A 17078-nucleotide genomic window follows, 5' to 3' on the forward strand; every position below is an offset into this window, starting at 1 on the left:
AGCTCTAAGCAGTCTATACTATCGTATGCCACCTTGAAATCGATAACCATATGGTGCGTTGGTTTGATCTCTCATATACACTTCCTTGCGGATGAATTCTAAATTATTCAGTTTCTCAACATATTGGTTTTCAGTATTCGAACAACGTTGTAGAAGACGGCAACTTTCTAAATCCAACAGATCCCGAGATATCAAACCTAACTGATCTCTCATATACACTAGCTCCACCTTGCGGATGAATTCTGAACAGCTTTTCAACATTCTGGTTTCCAATCCTCGAACAACATTGTAGAAGACGGCAACTTTCTATTTCCCACAGATCCCGAGATATCGAACCAAACTGGTAGTTCCATATACACTAGCGCCGCTCAGTGCGAGAATTCTAAATCAGTTTTTTCTTGACTCATAGGGGCGCATAGGATTATAGATAGATTTAAATTTTTAGAATTCTTTAAAAAACATTGCGCCATTTATTGAGAAAATGGACTATTTTCACCGGTGTTCCGTTGATTCCGGATCTTCCGGAGGACCACCAGAAGATCCATTGAACTTAAAAAATATCCTCAATGAGAGTATATTTCCCCTTTATTATTTTCCCGAAAAAATCACGTTGTAGGGACCCCACTGTCTAGCAGCTGGGCCACTACATTCATACATCCCAGTTCAATAATTGATAATACCCTCAAAGTAGGCAATTACTATGGATTGGAACGCTTTGTATAAGGGATGCATGATGTATGAAAGAACTAAAATTTTCAATAGTTTAGCGTTGATAATCAAAAGATTCTGTACTACTGGCAAATTGGTGGAGAGTTTGCGAATCGATTGATATATAAATCTTTAAAATTCCTTGAAAGATAAAGGACCTATTAATGTTACAAATCCCCTTAGACGTAGTTTACGTCAGAATGTTAATGTGTTTATGTTGAAATACATGATACTATGTACTATATGTGCATTATAAACTTGTATAAAACAAGTTGTGTTGCTTGGGCAGTATGGCCAGTGAGCAAACTTCAGATGCATTCAGTGGACAGGTGCTATCGTTGCTTAGAGTTGGGACACAAGTCCTACAACTGTAAGGGCCCAGACCGTAGCAACCTGTGTCGTCATTGTGGTGAGGAAGGGCACATGGCGCAGGAATGCGATAAGGCACCAAAGAGCCTCATCTGCGCCAGCAAAAAGCAAGCCTGTAACCACGTTTTCGGTGGATCTTCGTGTCCCATTGGAGAGGAAAATAAGAATAAGCCGTGCAAGTAACACAACTGAATCCTAACCACTGTGCAACTACAACTGCTGTGGCAATCGGTCTCGGAGTCGAGGACCGATGTCGCCCTCCTGTCCGACTCGTACAACGTCCCTGTCGATAACGGCAATTGGGTTGCGGACGGGTCTAGGATGGCGGCTATTCGCACGACAGGACGGTATCCGATCCAAGAGGTAGTACACTCCTCTGCTGAGGGTGTAGCGATAGCCAAGATTAATGGTGTGTTCTATTGTAGCTACTATGCCCCACCAAGGTGGCCAATAGAATAGTTCCAGATGATCAATAGGCTATCGTCTGACCTAGTGGGTCAAAAGCCAGTCGTCATACCAGGAGATTTTAACGCTTGGGCAGTGGAGTGGGGCAGCCGCTGCACCAATCGAAGGAGTCAAGCGTTACTAGAGGCGCTAACGAAGCTCGACGCAGTGCAAGTCAATAATGGTTCCGCTAGCACGTTCAGAAGGAACGAGGTCGAGTCATGGATTGCCATAGCGTTTGTCAGTCCTGGTCTGGCACCAGACTAGTGGACGAGAGTAACACCCATAGTGGTCATCTAGCAAATCGCTTTAAGACCAACTATGGCGTGCAACATCCGAGGCACGGGGATCCCTGTCAGGTCCGTGGGTGGAGAACCAATCACTTCGACAGCGAAGTTTTCACCGTGGTCCTGAGACTGGAAGCCATCACACTGAAGGTCTAAGCGGGGATGCGTGGGTAGCTGTCCTATCACGCGCTTGTAACGCTACCATGCCGAGGAAAGCCCGATAAATGGTAGACGTCCGGTATACTGGCGGAGTCTCGAGATTGCGGCTCTTCCATCAACCTGCCTCAAGGCTAGGCGAAGGATGCAACGAGGATGAAGTGTTTCGAGCTGCGAAACTGGCCTTTAACAAGGTCACCAAGAGCAGTAAGAGAGCGTGTTTCGACAAACTGTGCGAAGGAGCCAACGTGAATCCATGGGGTGACGCCTACAGGATAGTGATGGCCAAGCCTAAAGGGAGCTCTCTATTAACTCGGTGGTAAAGATCGCCGAGATTGCGATCCAACATAAAATGCGAGTTATTCGATACTGTACGTTACCCAAGTAACATTTCAAGTTTTATAACGCTCTTGAAGACCATAATTCACTCTACAAGAGTGTTATAAAACTAGTATAAACCCAAAATGTTACTAGGGTGACACTTGATGTGAAGAACGCATTCAACAGTGCAAGCTGGGATGCCATAAATTTTTTTGGAATGCGCATGCGAAACAAGCGACAAAAGAGAACCAACGACAAAGCTTTGTTTTTGTCAGAGTTAATAATGACAAAGAGCTTGAGCTTGATTGACTGCTCGTAGTTGCTACTCCATTATGACCAGATCAACTGTTCTTGCACAGGGAACCAACAGATGTTTGCTTGGGACTAGCACACATCTTCAATGTACAAGTACTGGCGATCTCATTTGCTAGGTCATACTGGCACCTGCCACGTCAGAATGCAAATCAATGTAGGGAAGGGGGAGGAAATGATGATGCAATCACTCGCCCACTGCAAGCCGAATATACCTCTGCACTTGCCACGAGTTCATGCGGAATTTGTTGGAATTTATGGGTTAGGTTGGAGAGGCAGAGGTCCGTCTTGGTTAACGAGCTGCCAATGTGATAGATACACACAAAAAAAATCGTAAAAATGAAAGAAACGTTGGTAAAAATAGGAAAATCAGTTAGTGATTGAAAGTATAAGATTGTTGAATCTACCAACTATTTAAAATCTGTTTTAACTATTTAAAATGACATTTTTCTCTTAAAAGCAAATGTATATTTTACTTTTCAAAATAACAATTTCTTTTCAAAGCTAAATGTGTATTTAACATTGAAATCGACTTTGATGCATTCAAAACAACAAGTGCTGTTCTCTTTCAATGTAACTCTTATGAATTTTATTATTCATCTCATTATAATTTATATTACATAATAAATATTATTTCTTATCCATTTTTTCTCGGTTGAGTTGCTGGAAGATGTCGATCATGATATTCCGTTGCCGTTGGTATTTGGTACAAACGCAGGACGGTACTTGCTTCGTTTCTACTAATCCATAGCAGAGACCAACTTTCGGAAACGCGTTCTCAACCTACTGACGGAGATCACGTAGCAGTATTCCAAAATATGTCGTTGTTTCCTCTTCTCGGTGACGCCCATAACTCTGCTTTCTTTAATTGCTTACCAGGCCGGGGATTCCGTTTCTGAGCCTTCGAACTTGCCGGAATTCGGAACTTTTATTTAGTGGACAAAGAAACGAATTAATTTACCGGAAAAATCGTTAAATGTGGAATTCCGGCAGCAGCAACACAAATCGTATACTTTGGTTATTGTCTTGATTGTTATGGTTCGAGCTCGGGTTCGAAAGCGGGAAATATTTGACAGCCCGGATTGCTGCCAGATTGATGTATTTTCAAGCTAGTGTTGCCAACCTTCATGGAATTTTGGATAGTATTTGAAAACTTTTTATTTGTCATTTGAAAAATTTTCGCTTTCAAAATTACAATGTTTTGTTAAGAAAAAAACTTTTAGATTATGAATTTTGTTCTTATAGTATATGTTTCGCTACTCAAAATTCCCAAAACTGAGCAACTTTTAAAATGAAAGCGCAATATTCTCAACAACACATTTTTTTTTCTCAGTGTAGGAGAAGGCAACTGATGGAATTTCTAATTGGGTGTAGGAAACGAGCTCTATAGTTCATTCCAATTCTAGCAGATTATTGTTAGAATACTCAAGTTGAAGGTATAGGAATAGTAGTGGAAACGGTATGGAAGTCCATTTCCAGTTCTAGCGATTGCTAGGAACATGAGAAATATAGAGAAAGATTAAAGTAGGAGAATGTAACGGTCCTGGGATTGAACCCACGACCTCCTGCGTATGAGACAGAAGCAGTAGCCATATGGCTACCAAGCCCGCTTCGAAACAAGAGAGATCATGCACTGAACTGATTAATTTTATTACCGGCCGCGCAATGCAGAACACAATAATTCGGCCGACCGCGCTATCGTTCTGCTGTCCGAAACAAGAGAGATCACGCACTGAACTCTGTCAGAGTTAATAATGACAAAGATCCGAAAATTTTTGTCAGCAACAAAAAAGAAGACAATCTAGTTGCTCACTTTATATCCCGTTATTTCGCATTATTTCTAGAGCAAATATCGGTTTTATGCTGTCATAGTTTCTGCTTTTATGGAAATATTCGAGAATCGAACAATGATTACAAAATTAGCATCGTATTTTCGGAAATATCAGAGCATGCAAGGCAAATGATTCAGGTTTGTCTCTAGGTGCTTTTGTCAGTAACAAACTCTGTTGATGACAAAGAGCATATTGTTAGGCGTTGCTCGAATATTGATTCCTTGATTATACGACATCGATGCCGGCAAGAGGAGGAGTTCCGCAAGGTTCAATACTGGGCCCGGTATTATGGAACCTCATGTATGTCGGGGTTCTAAAGCTAAAGTTCCCTCCTGGTGTTAAGATAGTCGGCTTTGCCGATGACGTAACCTTGGACGTCTACGGGGAGTCAATTCCCGTAGTAGAACTGACCGCAGCACACGCGATCAGCACGCTGGCAAATTGGACAGGCCTGGAGCTCGCTCAACATAAGACGGAGTTGGTTGTCGTCAACAATCGCAAGTCGGTTCAACATGCAGTGATTCACGTGGGTGAAGTCGTAATCGCATCAAAGCGGAGTTAGAAGCTCCTTGGGGTCGTAATAGACGACAGGCTTGCCTTCGCCAGCCATGTCGACTATGCGTGCAAGAGGGCTTCGTCTGCTGTTGCGGCATTATCGAGGATGAAGTCCAACAGTTCCAAGGTGTGTGCCAGTAGACGTAGAAGTTATTAAATTAAATTTTGCAAATTGTTCGTCTATGTCAGTGGTCCCCAGCCTGCTTACTATCGAGGGCCACACAGCAATTTTGAACTGATAAAGCGGGCCGCGGTATATTTGCAATATTTCTTTTGACGTAAACTACGTTTAAGAGGAAGACTCGGATACAGGGTGTAAAATGAAAATTTCCAAATTGGGGATTGTCACGAAATCATGTAAGATTTGTATAGGTCCTTTATCTTACAATGGATTTTAAAGATTTGTATATCAATCGATTCGCAAACTCTCCACCAATTTACCAGTAGTATTGAAACTTTTGATTATCAACGCTAAACTATTGAAAATTTTAGTTCTTTCATGCATCATGCATCCCCTATACAGCATGTTCCAATCCTTGGTAATTGCCTACTTTTAGGATATTATCAATTATTGAACGATGGTGTATGAAAGGGGTGGTGGGAGGTGCTGCTAAAGTTGGGAAGTAGTGTAGGTGGGTTGATTCCTTCTCTTCTATATAGAGCGGAATGATTGGTTCAGTGTATTATTTTAGGTTTTATGTAGTTTACGTCGAGCGGTCGTGTCTTGTATACAACCCCAAGATTTCTCATTTCGAATTATATTTTGAAATATAATACAAAGTAATCAAAGAATCTGTTGAAAAAACATACTTGTAGGGGCATCACATTCTAGCTAAGTTTTAGTTCATATTATTACACACTTCTACGATAGTGGACTTAACGTGAAATTTTACTTTCGCAACAAAATCTTCTCGGCTTAGTTGGCAAACATATTTTACCAAATAAACATCTGTCGATAAACGATTCTAAGAGTTTTAACTGTTTTTATTTTCGATGATTATTGTTTCAAATTGCAAATAACGACAGCATATTTGAAACATGTTTTGAAGCCAGGTGAACTTACCAGCAGTACTTATTTTCTGACTTTTCCGATATGAGATATTCAAACGGGATTATACCTGCATTGCCCGACGTGTCGACTCGTTTATTTGATCTTTTTTCAAGGAAAATGCCCATCAGGAAAAGGACTCAATAACGGGCCGAAACGTCGGACTCTGCAAATGTTACCCCGTTCGAATATCTCAAACTAACAAATTCAGAAAATAAGAACATTTATCGCAGTCGAACTACAACCACTTACCAGCAGTATTGAATAGAAAATTGAATTAATCTGAACTCTGAATTGTTTACCGTGTTTCCATTATTTCTAAGTAATTGAATTTTCCGGAAACCATTTCTTCATCATCCCAACTAATCGCAGCAGTGGCGTAGCCACGGGGTGGTTTTGGACATAAACCCCCCAAAGACAAAATTTTAGAAGAAATTTTTTCCGAAAAAATGTTCAGAAACCCCCCCAGACCAATTTTCTGGCTACGCCACTGAATCGCAGCATGACAAAATCTTGACTTCGTTGAATATTTTTCTTGGTGTGAAGTACGTTAACATGACGCATTTTCAGGAATTATAAATAAAGCAATTTTAAATCGAATTTTGCCACAACTTGACTAATTTTGAAGAATGAAAGAATTCATATTATGGTGCAATGTATGACAACATTATTTTTACCTAAGAATGTTATATATTCAGCTTGGTAAAAGCGCCAAAAATACCATCAAAGTATGTTGCCGTTAGCCTACATAGCATGTATGAAGTGAGAAATTTATTTAATCATGATGATAAAAATATTCTTGGTTTATATGTTTCTTGACCACCATAGTTATGTGAACTTGACATATATGTAGGCATATATGTCCAGCCAGAGTACAACGAAAAACTGGACACGATGAGAGCTTGATGTGATGGATGTGATTGGATGTGATGTTTGACAATGGGCCACATATAGTGTATATTCTCAAACCCTTCGCGGGCCGCAGGAAAAGGCTTCGAGGGCCGCATGCGGCCCGCGGGCCGCACTTTGGGGATCACTGGTCTATGTTCTATATTTCAAAAATTTCGGACAAAAGGTTTGTATTCGTAATATAATCAAAGAAGCATATTGTATGTGTGTTTGATCAAACTATGCAATACTTAGAATTATAGCTGCATATGCACCCTATCTATAATGCAAATCAAATTTGAGCAGCAGGAGGAACTTTAAAGAATTTATACAATATTCGAAAAAGAATCTAGCATTTGTGTATTTGGTCAAAATTTTATATAAATTTTGCTAGTTTCATTTACAAAATTGTTTTTGTATTGGGTGTGTTTCTTCATCACGTAACAAAATCTGTTCTAATACTGTTTTCGAAATATTTAATTATTCTACTTCTACATGTTAGTATGAATAACAAACATTGAAACAATAAAGTTTGTATTCTGTTATGCTTTCCTGATCACGTTATTGACCTATGAAAATAACTTTTTTTGCGTATCTTATGAATTCACCTCAACTCGCTGTCGGCGATCTCTTCGGGTACCTTGAACTCAGTGACGGGAGACTTATACAAAGGACTCGTCATTTGATAGGACGTTTGATTTTTTTGCTCATCTTCAAATAGTTTGTACAGTTTTCGGTCATCATTCAAGATTTTGAGTTTGTATGCTATAAGTCCCAACAAACCCAACAATAGTGTGATTCCGGCAACAACCCAGAAGGCAGCCATGGCATTAACTTGACTGCATGGTGTATCGAGGATTTTTAACACCGTTTGGCGATCTTCCAGACTGTATGTGTACTTGAAGTCACAAGTCAGATCGTCGTTTGTCACACGGGCCGTGCAATTGAAGAGATCTACAAAACAAAACGGTATTAAAATATAAAACTTGTAAACAAGAGTAATACACCTCACCACTCAAGGACTCGATAAACTCTGCCTTATATAGACCCAATTTCACTTTACACTGATCTTCGATGGATTCGCACTTCCGGTCGAACCTTTTGTGGATTTCGCAGCGGACGCACTCATCATAGTATGAACATAGTTCCGATTCTGATCCAGCGGTAACTTCGCAGTATGGGCCGAAATACGACTCGCTGCAGGCACATTTTCCACAGACACATTCACCACGATCTGAGCAGATCTGATCTTTATGTGGTGCTTTGCAGGTGCTCTGATCAGTAGTACATTCGCAATCCTCGCCGGACCACCCTTCATCGCAGTCACAAGAACCGCAGTCGCATTGCCCATGATCGCTACAGATCATGCCAAATAATCTGAAATTGATGCTGTTAAAACTTCTGAAAATAATTGAAAGTGTAAATAATTCCTACCGGGTACATTCCTTGCACTCGCAGTGCGCTCCGCTGAAACCTGGATTGCAGGTACATTGTCCGCAAGCACATTCCCCTCTGTCTGAACAGATTGGTCCAGGTTCATCAAACTCGCTCTCTATCTGACACTGCTTCAGCAATTCAGCACTACTTTCAAAGTTCCGCAAGTTACAACTGCATGAGTTTCCTATCCTGTAAATATAAACGGTTTTTTATGTGCAAAATAAGAATGAATTTTGTAATTCGTTTACCATCCAGCATCGCAACGACACATGCCACAGGAGTATTTACCATGACCGGAGCATATTTCACTAGCATCTATTGGTGCCTTTTCCAACTCACACTGGCAAGCTTCCCTGATTTGTATCTCTAGTTCAACTCCTTCATTACTGATTAACGCTTCCTCAATTTTTACCGTTAGATTTGAGCTTACTTCATCTGGATATCTTAACAGACGTACCTCAACCAGGAAATCGTATTCCTTTCCTATTTCAATATTGTCGCATTTACTCGTTGGCTGCGGTGTCTTGTAAATTCCACCGCAATCGGTTTTGTAGGAGATCTGGATATAGTCAGGAGCGTTGTCCGTAAATTCCACTCGCCTTACAAAGTCTCTATAACCCGTATTAACTAGCTGTAAGATGTTCGAAGAATCATCCTGAAGTAACCCTACGCTGGTAAACTCCGACATCAACTCGCGTATTGTCCAGTAGTGTTCCTTAAGTTCGTCGGTAACAGCGAAAATCACGGCAGTTTTTGATTTAGCTAAAACTCTATAGATCTGCTCCAGAGAAGGATAGTCATACATCAATGTTCCAGTGTATTCGCCTTGATCGGACAAATGACACTTCTTGTCATTCCTCTCGGTTATTCCGGCCAGCAGTCCATCGCCCGCCATGTGCATCATTCCATTCGTGGCTAAGATGACCATTTTTCTTGTGTTCTTACCCCACCCTATTCGTTCATCACACACCAATACCTGCATTAACGCATCGAGTCCTCCTTCCAGATTATCCAAATTGGCCGAAACGTTACTAGTTTTTAGCTTCTCGATAAACCCATCGATATTCTTTGAGATCTGCAGCCTATGGCGGAATCCGTACGTTGGCTCACACACGTCGCGTGCGGTGCTGCAGGGGTTTTGCACACGATCCGCCTCGGTTTGAATGAACGGCATGATCGGTTTATCGATGAAGCTCCCAAAACCCAGCCGATAGTTTTCGGTCAGATTGGCCAGTGCTTTCGCCAATTGATCGCCCATATTGATTAATGTGTCACGATCATCTCTCATAGACCAAGTAAGGTCCATCAGGTAGTACAAATCTAGCGGGAAGTTCATGGCCGGTTTATATGTGAATTTAAATGAATGTGGTTCCACTAAAAGCAAAGAGTTAATTTCTGTAAAAGGAAGTTTAAATTAATCAACAAAACTCACACTTCCCCAGATGGATTTTGTAGCGCTGCGGACTAATCTGGGTTGCTTCTAGTTTTTCACGATCATAATCTCGAAGTGGGCGGTTTTCGAGGATTTCCATCTTACCGAAGTTTTCATTGGTCTCAATCTCACTTTTGCTGCAGTTCGATGCTATCAGCTCGTCAAATGCCATGCAGCGGTGCTTATACATACTGTAGCTCTGAAACGAAATCATTCATTCATTTATTTAGTCTACATCTAAACAGATAACACTGAATCAACAATTTGACGCCACAATACACGGTTCGAGACCGCATCTCTCCATCCTCGAATACGCCCCACGCTCGCCAAGTCGTTCTGACCTGGTCTGCCCATCTCGCTCGCTGCGCTCCACGCCATCTCGTACCTGCCGAATCGGAAGCCAAAATCATCTTTGTTGGGTTGCTGTCTGGCATTCTTGCAACATGCCCTGCCCATCGTAATCTTCCGGATTTAGCTACCTTCTGGATACTGGGTTCACCGTAGAGCTGGGCGAGCTCATGGTTCATTCTTCGCCGCCACAAACCGTCTTCTTGCACACCGCCAAAGATGGTCCTAAGCACCCGTCTCTCGAATACTCCGAGGGCTTGCAAGTCCTCCTCGAGCATTGTCCATGTTTCATGTCCGTACAACCGGTCTTATTAGCGTCTTGTACATGACACATTAGGTGCGGTGGCGAATCTTTTTTGACCGCAGTTTCTTCTGGAGCCCGTAGTAGGCCCGACTTCCACAGATGATGCGCCTTCGTATTTCACGACTGACATTGTTATCAGCCGTTAGCAAGGATCCGAGGTAGACGAATTCCTCGATCACCTCGAAGGTATCCCCGTCTATCGTAACACTGCTTCCCAGGCGGGCCCTGTCGCGCTCTGTTCCGCCCACAAGCATGTACTTTGTCTTTGAGGCATTCACCACCAGTCCAACTTTTGTTGCTTCACGTTTCAGGCGGGTGTACAGTTCTGCCACCTTTGAAAATGTTCGGCCGACAATGTCCATGTCATCCGCGAAACAAATAAATTGACTGGATCTGTTGAAAATCGTACCCCGGCTGTTACACCCGGCTCTCCGCATGACACCTTCTAGCGCAATGTTGAACAACAGGCACGAAAGTCCATCACCTTGTCTTAGTCCCCGGCGCGATTCGAACGAACTGGAGTGTTCGCCCGAAATCTTCACACAGTTTTGCACACCATCCACCGTTGCTTTGATCAGTCTGGTAAGCTTCCCAAGGAAGCTATTCTTGTCCATAATTTTCCATAGCTCTACGCGGTCTATACTGTCGTATGCCGCCTTGAAATCAACGAACAGATGGTGCATTGGGACCTGGTATTCACGGCATTTTTGAAGGATTTGCCGTACAGTAAAGATCTGGTCCGTTGTCGATCGGCCGTCGACAAAGCCGGCTTGATAACTTCCCACGAACTTATGCACTAATGGTGACAGACGACGGAAGATGATCTGGGATATCACTTTGTAGGCGGCATTAAGGATGGTGATCGCTCGAAAGTTCTCACATTCCAGCTTGTCGCCTTTCTTGTAGATGGGGCATATAACCCCTTCCTTCCACTCCTCCGGTAGCTGTTCAGTTTCCCTGATTCTGATTATCAGTTTGTGCAAGCCAGCTTTTCCGGGCCCATATTGATGAGCTCAGCTCCGATACCATCCTTACCAGCTGCTGTATTGGTCTTTAGCTGTTGGATGGCATCCTTAACTTCCCTCAAAGCGGGGGCTGGTTAGCTTCCATCGTCCGCTGAACTGACGTTGCCTTGACTTTCACTGTCTGTTCTCTCAGCGCCATGCAAATGTTCCTCGTAGTGTTGCTTCAACCATTCGATCACCATACGTTCGTCCGTCAAGATGCTCCCATCCTTATCCCTGCACATCTCGGCTCGCGGTACGAAGCCTTTGCGGGATGCGCTGAGCTTCTGATAGAACTCGCGTGCTTTTTGAGAACGACAGCTGTTCCATCTCATCGCACTCCGCTTCTTCCAGGCGGTGTTTCTTCTCCTGAAAAAGGCGGGTCTGCTGTCTCCGCTTCCGTCTATAGCGTTCCACGTTCTACTCGGTCCCTTGCTGCAGCGCGACCACCCGCGCCTCCTGAATCTGTCTGCACTCTTAACCGGTTCCAATCGATTCGTCGACTTCGCCCCACATACCCGACGTTGTTCTCCGCTGCGTCGTTAATAGCGTCTTAAGTCCTCTTCCGAAAACGCTGTCTCAAGGGATGCTGCGCATATGTAGAGGCGAAATCAGGTTGCTTCAGTCGCTTTAAGTCGTACCGCGGCGGTCGGCGGTACCGAACATTGACCCAATCTCACTCCCTTTGTTATTGCATTTCGTAGTTGCTACTCCGTGATTGATCAGAGCAATCGCAATTGCACAAGGAACCAAGCATGGGATTTGCTCTCCAACCTCAATTTGCACAGTCTAAGATCTCTAGTATTCTGAATGGTCGATAACGGCGCTGGCCACGTCTTCACGGTCTATCGGGATGGGGAGGATTGATAATGCAATCACTAGCCCAGTTCAAGCCGAGAACACCTCCGCACTCGTCACGAGTTCCTGCGGAATTTTATTGGCATCTGGGGTTTAGGTTCTATGGCAGAGGTTTGCCTTTGTTAACGGGTTACCAATGTGATAGCACAGACAAACAGACATAACACATTGAACATTCACTCATAAAATTCATCGTCGTTCAAACACTAACGACATCTGTTGATTTCAGTTAGTTGGGCAAATCACGAACCAGATGGCGGTAGTGAGCAAACGTCAAACTAGAGCAATTCCGATGCGTGCGCCACGAGTGATCGATTGGCCCACTAATAATTATTTGAATTGACCAGTAAATCAGTGAACGATGGAAAATTGACAAGTGTTATGTCTGTTTGTCTGTGGTGATAGGAATGAAAGGGTGGTTATATTGTAATTGGATGCCGAAACTAGCTTTTCGCTCAGTACCAGTTTTGGTCATGTTTACCAGTTTTGGTCATGTTCCTAATTTGGCCAGTTTCTCGCATATCTCAGAAAATAAAGCAATTTCCGAGGGTTTTCTTAGCTGTAACAGGAAATATATCCCTTACCATTCTTTGCTGTGAAAAATGAACGATAGTTTTGGAAAAATAGGCATTTTTCAGGGTTGGCCAAACACAGGTATACTTCCCTACATGCTAGAAGTTGTAGCTATAGGGCACCGCACGGGCCGCTTTGTTTCTTTCTTTCTGCAAAGAAATTAGAAAACAACAAGGCCAGTAAACGTCAAAATTTATGAGGAACGAAGGAGAAAGCGATGTTTCCATGCAGTGCCCTATGGAAGGTTGAAACGGTATGAAAGCCCATTTCTAGTTACAGCGATTGCTAGAACATGAGAAATATATGGAAAGATACGAAGTAGAAGGAATAAAACGAGCCTGAGGTTGAACCCACGACCTCCTGCGTATAAGGAAGAAGCGGTAGCCATATGACCACCAAGTCCGTTACAAACGGAATTTGACGCGATTTTGTCGGTGTCTACTCATGATATTAGTCAAAAATCTGCTTTTTAGCTATCCTTCTTGCAAATCTGCAGTAACTCTCGTTCAGTTTCCAAATCCAAGACTATTGAGAACGAATTATCTAATGGACAGAACTTATTAAGAAATACTAAGCAGGTCGTTGGTATAGCAGAGTGTGATTGATTGATGTGATTGACAAAACCGCACAGCCCGTTGCTCCTGGAGGAAATAGTGTGTGAAGTTTTCGATAATAAACAATGTGGGCTCGCTTGATTGTGGATATATAACAGTAAGTAAATCACATGTAACGATTGGGCATCCGAAGGTTATACAATTTGCAAAAAATTGCGGTGGTGGTTGATGCTCAGATTCTGATGGCTTTTCCGTAAACGTGATTTTTATGTGGTCATATTGTGGGTGAATGTATCTATAGAGTAGGAGGTTGAGGGTTCCAGTCTCTTCAAGACACGTGGATTCTTTTTCGCAAATTTAGTATCAATTTGTCCATTTCGAAAACATGTGCTGTGCATATGCGCAGACAAGTTATTCAACAAAAAAAAAGATTTTTCGTTTGCCCAAGTTATTGAATAATACGCAGAAATAATATTGCTGAATGGCGACATTTGGAATAGAACTTTAAATGTTAACCTTTCAATGGCCGGAGGTGACAGAAATAGGTATAGTGGCTTCGATTTTATAAACTTATAAAAACGAATAAGCATAGAAAACCTCGAAGTTGCATTCGTTTTGTCCAACGCAAAATGACGATTGTCCACAAAAACATGCCCGTTAGTTGTAATTCATCAAATTATTACTAATGTTTGCATATTACGTGAAATTTTGTTCAGATTTTTGAAAATAAATATTTTGTAGAGACTTTCATGTAAGTTAGATGTCAGTTGCATATATAGTATCAATATACTGTGTGTGAGTTCCAATCAGTCTGTACAGTTATATCATAACTGGAGATAAAGTAAATAAATAAACAAATAAAGCCAAATAAATTATTCGCTTGTACAGTTGGACCGACACAACAATTTATAACAAGCGGCCCAAATGTGTCACAAAAACAGATGCACACTTCTGAGCCGTGAGGGTGTCCGATGAGTTTTTTTAGACTGTGTTTCAAAACGAAATGAATTGTGGCAAATCAATATCTTGGATGCGGCAATACAATATGTAAAGTGAATAAGCTCAGTATTTAAGGAAATAAATGAAATTGGTTCCGTGGAATTTTTCATGTTTGAACCAGCAGTAATATGCGGAAGCAGCTTATTCTGTTCAATTTAACTCTCTTCTGGGTTTGATATTTTCAGTTTTTTTAGTAATATCACAAAACAATTAATAACATAAAAAATATCATCCTAACAGAATTCCGCACTATATCTCATTTCTAGCAGGCAGAGGTGACGCGAAAGCAGTCTCTTTGAAGCAAAATATTTACACCACACAACACCCTTACTGAGGAGCCCAGCGTGATTATCGACATGCTTATCATTATTGCTTATCTAATTTCAACAAAGTGAAAACTGGCATTGAGTCAGGATACAAAGAATGCAGATCTCTAAAGTACATTATGATATACCACATTAGATCATCACCCAATATGTTCTACTAACCTCATCCGTACACCAAGCGCAGGAATGATCAGCGTCCAAACATTCTACGCACGTTTTCTGGAATATGCATCTGGATTGACCTGCAAATTGATGAGCGGGTTTCAACTTCGTTTTCGTTCAAATAGCGTCCTACTCACTTTGACCGTGTGCATTTCGGACAAAAGTCGCGATTAGTAACATCAGAACGAGGGACTTTGAAATCATATTGAATGGTAAGACTAGATTCTACACAAATTGCTTGAGATTACGAACATTTCGAAGAGTTTCGGAGCAACGGGAACAACGGTACCGCCGTCGCAGATTTTAAACCGTTTGAATTTAACCAAATAAAAGAACTGACGGTTCTACCTATTGATAGCTACGGCCAGTTAGTATCCACTATCAGTTGCGGCCGTGTTTGAATTGATAAGATAACAAATAGCATTCTGGTCAGGGGAAATTGACGACATTCCTTAAAGGTGTTGGTGAGCGGATATCAAGCCGGCGTCGAATAGCGGTTGTCGAATGGAAGGAGAAAACATTATTGGTCTGAGAGTCACACGGCCCTGTATTATTGGTAAACTAAACGAGCATGCTTAAAGGTTCCCCCAAACACACGCGACGCGACATTTGCGACGCGATTCTATCGCTTGGCGACTGCGGTATGGAAGCGTAAATGGAACATTGCCTGCAGCGACCCAACGATAGAATTTCGGCGACTAGTTGTTGCCGTCGTGGCGATGAATTCGCTTAGGTCTGGGGGAGCCTTTAAGAGACTTGCTAGAGTATTGGAATATAGGCCAAAGTAGAATTTCACGAAGGAACATTTGAAAGTCGGAAACATCAGTTAGTTTAAGATTTAACACCAGCTGTCTATCGAATTTGTCGTCTTTCCAGAGAAAACAACAGAAAGTATTTAATAAATCACCACCATATTTTTCAGTTTTATTCGTTTTCAGAGCGTTGAATTACGCCCACTGACCAATGGAGGGCAAGAAGTGGAAACGGTCTTTAGTTTGTAAAATTTTCTTTTTTCTTTCCTTATTTACTACGAACTAGTTGGACACCTTAATAACTACTTTCCCCACAAATAGGAATGATCCAGCCTTAATGCCTAGCGTGCCTTGATCACATTTCATTCGTCGCTTCTCAAAACAAGGCAAATCACATATTTGTATTAGGTTTCCTCCATCGACATTAACTTATTGGCTTGGAAACTTCATTTTTTATTTGAATATTGTTTAGTTGCCTTGAGCAATTATTCAAGAAAAACAAAACAGATTTCCGCATTCTGATTTACATTCTTCTGATCGTTTTTAGGTCGAAACCTTTCAGTCCTATGGATGCACAATAATCTATTTAGTACAGAGGGTGTTTGTGTATGCTTGTTTGTACACAGGATTTTGTTTTTACACGATTTTTTTTTCGCTCGTGTTTTTGATCGTGTGACTTCAATTTAACACCAAACTATTCGCAACATGTTTCAAAAAATCCAGGATAAATCAAAGAAAAATCATATGATAATTGATATGCGTTAAAGATTTAGGATGAGTGCAAAATTGGGAGCATATAAATCGTGTAAAAACAAAATCCAGTGTATTCGACTCTAAAATCATCTCCAGTTGGATTCTATTCACGCTTTCTAGAGCACCCGTTCTCCGGTGGACAATCGATGCACCAGTAGTGGAGACGCTTTCGTGTTGTTGTTATCGGGTGCCGCTCCCGCCAAGGGATGCGTGTGGCCGTTCATGTTGAACCCGTTTGGCGTTTGCACAGGGGTGACCGCATGTTGAGGCGTGGCATCCGGTACCAGTCGTCGCAAGAAGCCGGAGTTGCAACCCCACGGGAAGACCCTGAAAGAAACGGAATTTGTTCAATAACTTTAGTGAATATGGTTTAATGAAAAAAAGGTATAAATCAATTTTGCTGAATATGAACAATCATGTTTAGTATTAGCGCATAGAGTGACTCACAATAAGTTAGTATGCCCGAACAAACTGACGAACTTCATGCAATTGAGAACCGGACACAAATCCGAGTGGTACGATTTTCTTGAAATTCGTTCAGCTATCTGGTTTTGCCTACGACATTGATATTATAGCATGTGACTTAGAGAAGATGGATGAAGCCTACATTAGACTGAGAGAAGCTAAACGGATCAGTCTAGTCATCGCAACACGAC

General features: G+C 41.9%; 2 protein-coding genes across 9 annotated transcripts in view; both read right to left on the bottom strand.

Annotated features, from left to right (window-relative positions):
- Positions 1-7256: 7256 nt before the first annotated feature.
- On the bottom strand, positions 7257-15451 carry LOC134212808 (integrin beta-nu). Its single transcript, XM_062690993.1, has 7 exons — positions 15055-15451; positions 14918-14997; positions 9790-9988; positions 8606-9731; positions 8355-8546; positions 7933-8297; positions 7257-7874 (listed from the first exon to the last, which is right to left on the bottom strand). The coding sequence occupies exons 1-7, from the start codon at positions 15119-15121 to the stop codon at positions 7525-7527; spliced, it is 2379 nt and encodes a 792-aa protein (XP_062546977.1). The 5' UTR covers positions 15122-15451; the 3' UTR covers positions 7257-7524.
- A 360-nt stretch (positions 15452-15811) lies between these two features.
- LOC134212809 (short-chain dehydrogenase/reductase family 16C member 6) overlaps positions 15812-17078 on the bottom strand; it is a 100836-nt gene continuing 99569 nt past the window's right edge. For all 8 annotated transcript variants that reach the window (XM_062690998.1, XM_062690999.1, XM_062690996.1 and 5 more), the window contains one exon: positions 15812-16749. In XM_062690998.1, the coding sequence (XP_062546982.1) occupies positions 16539-16749 (211 nt within the window). In that variant the 3' untranslated portion in view covers positions 15812-16538. The remainder of the gene's footprint in view (positions 16750-17078) is intronic.

This window comes from Armigeres subalbatus, chromosome 2 (assembly GCF_024139115.2).
Source record: "Armigeres subalbatus isolate Guangzhou_Male chromosome 2, GZ_Asu_2, whole genome shotgun sequence".
Classification (NCBI taxonomy): Eukaryota; Metazoa; Arthropoda; class Insecta; order Diptera; family Culicidae; genus Armigeres; species Armigeres subalbatus.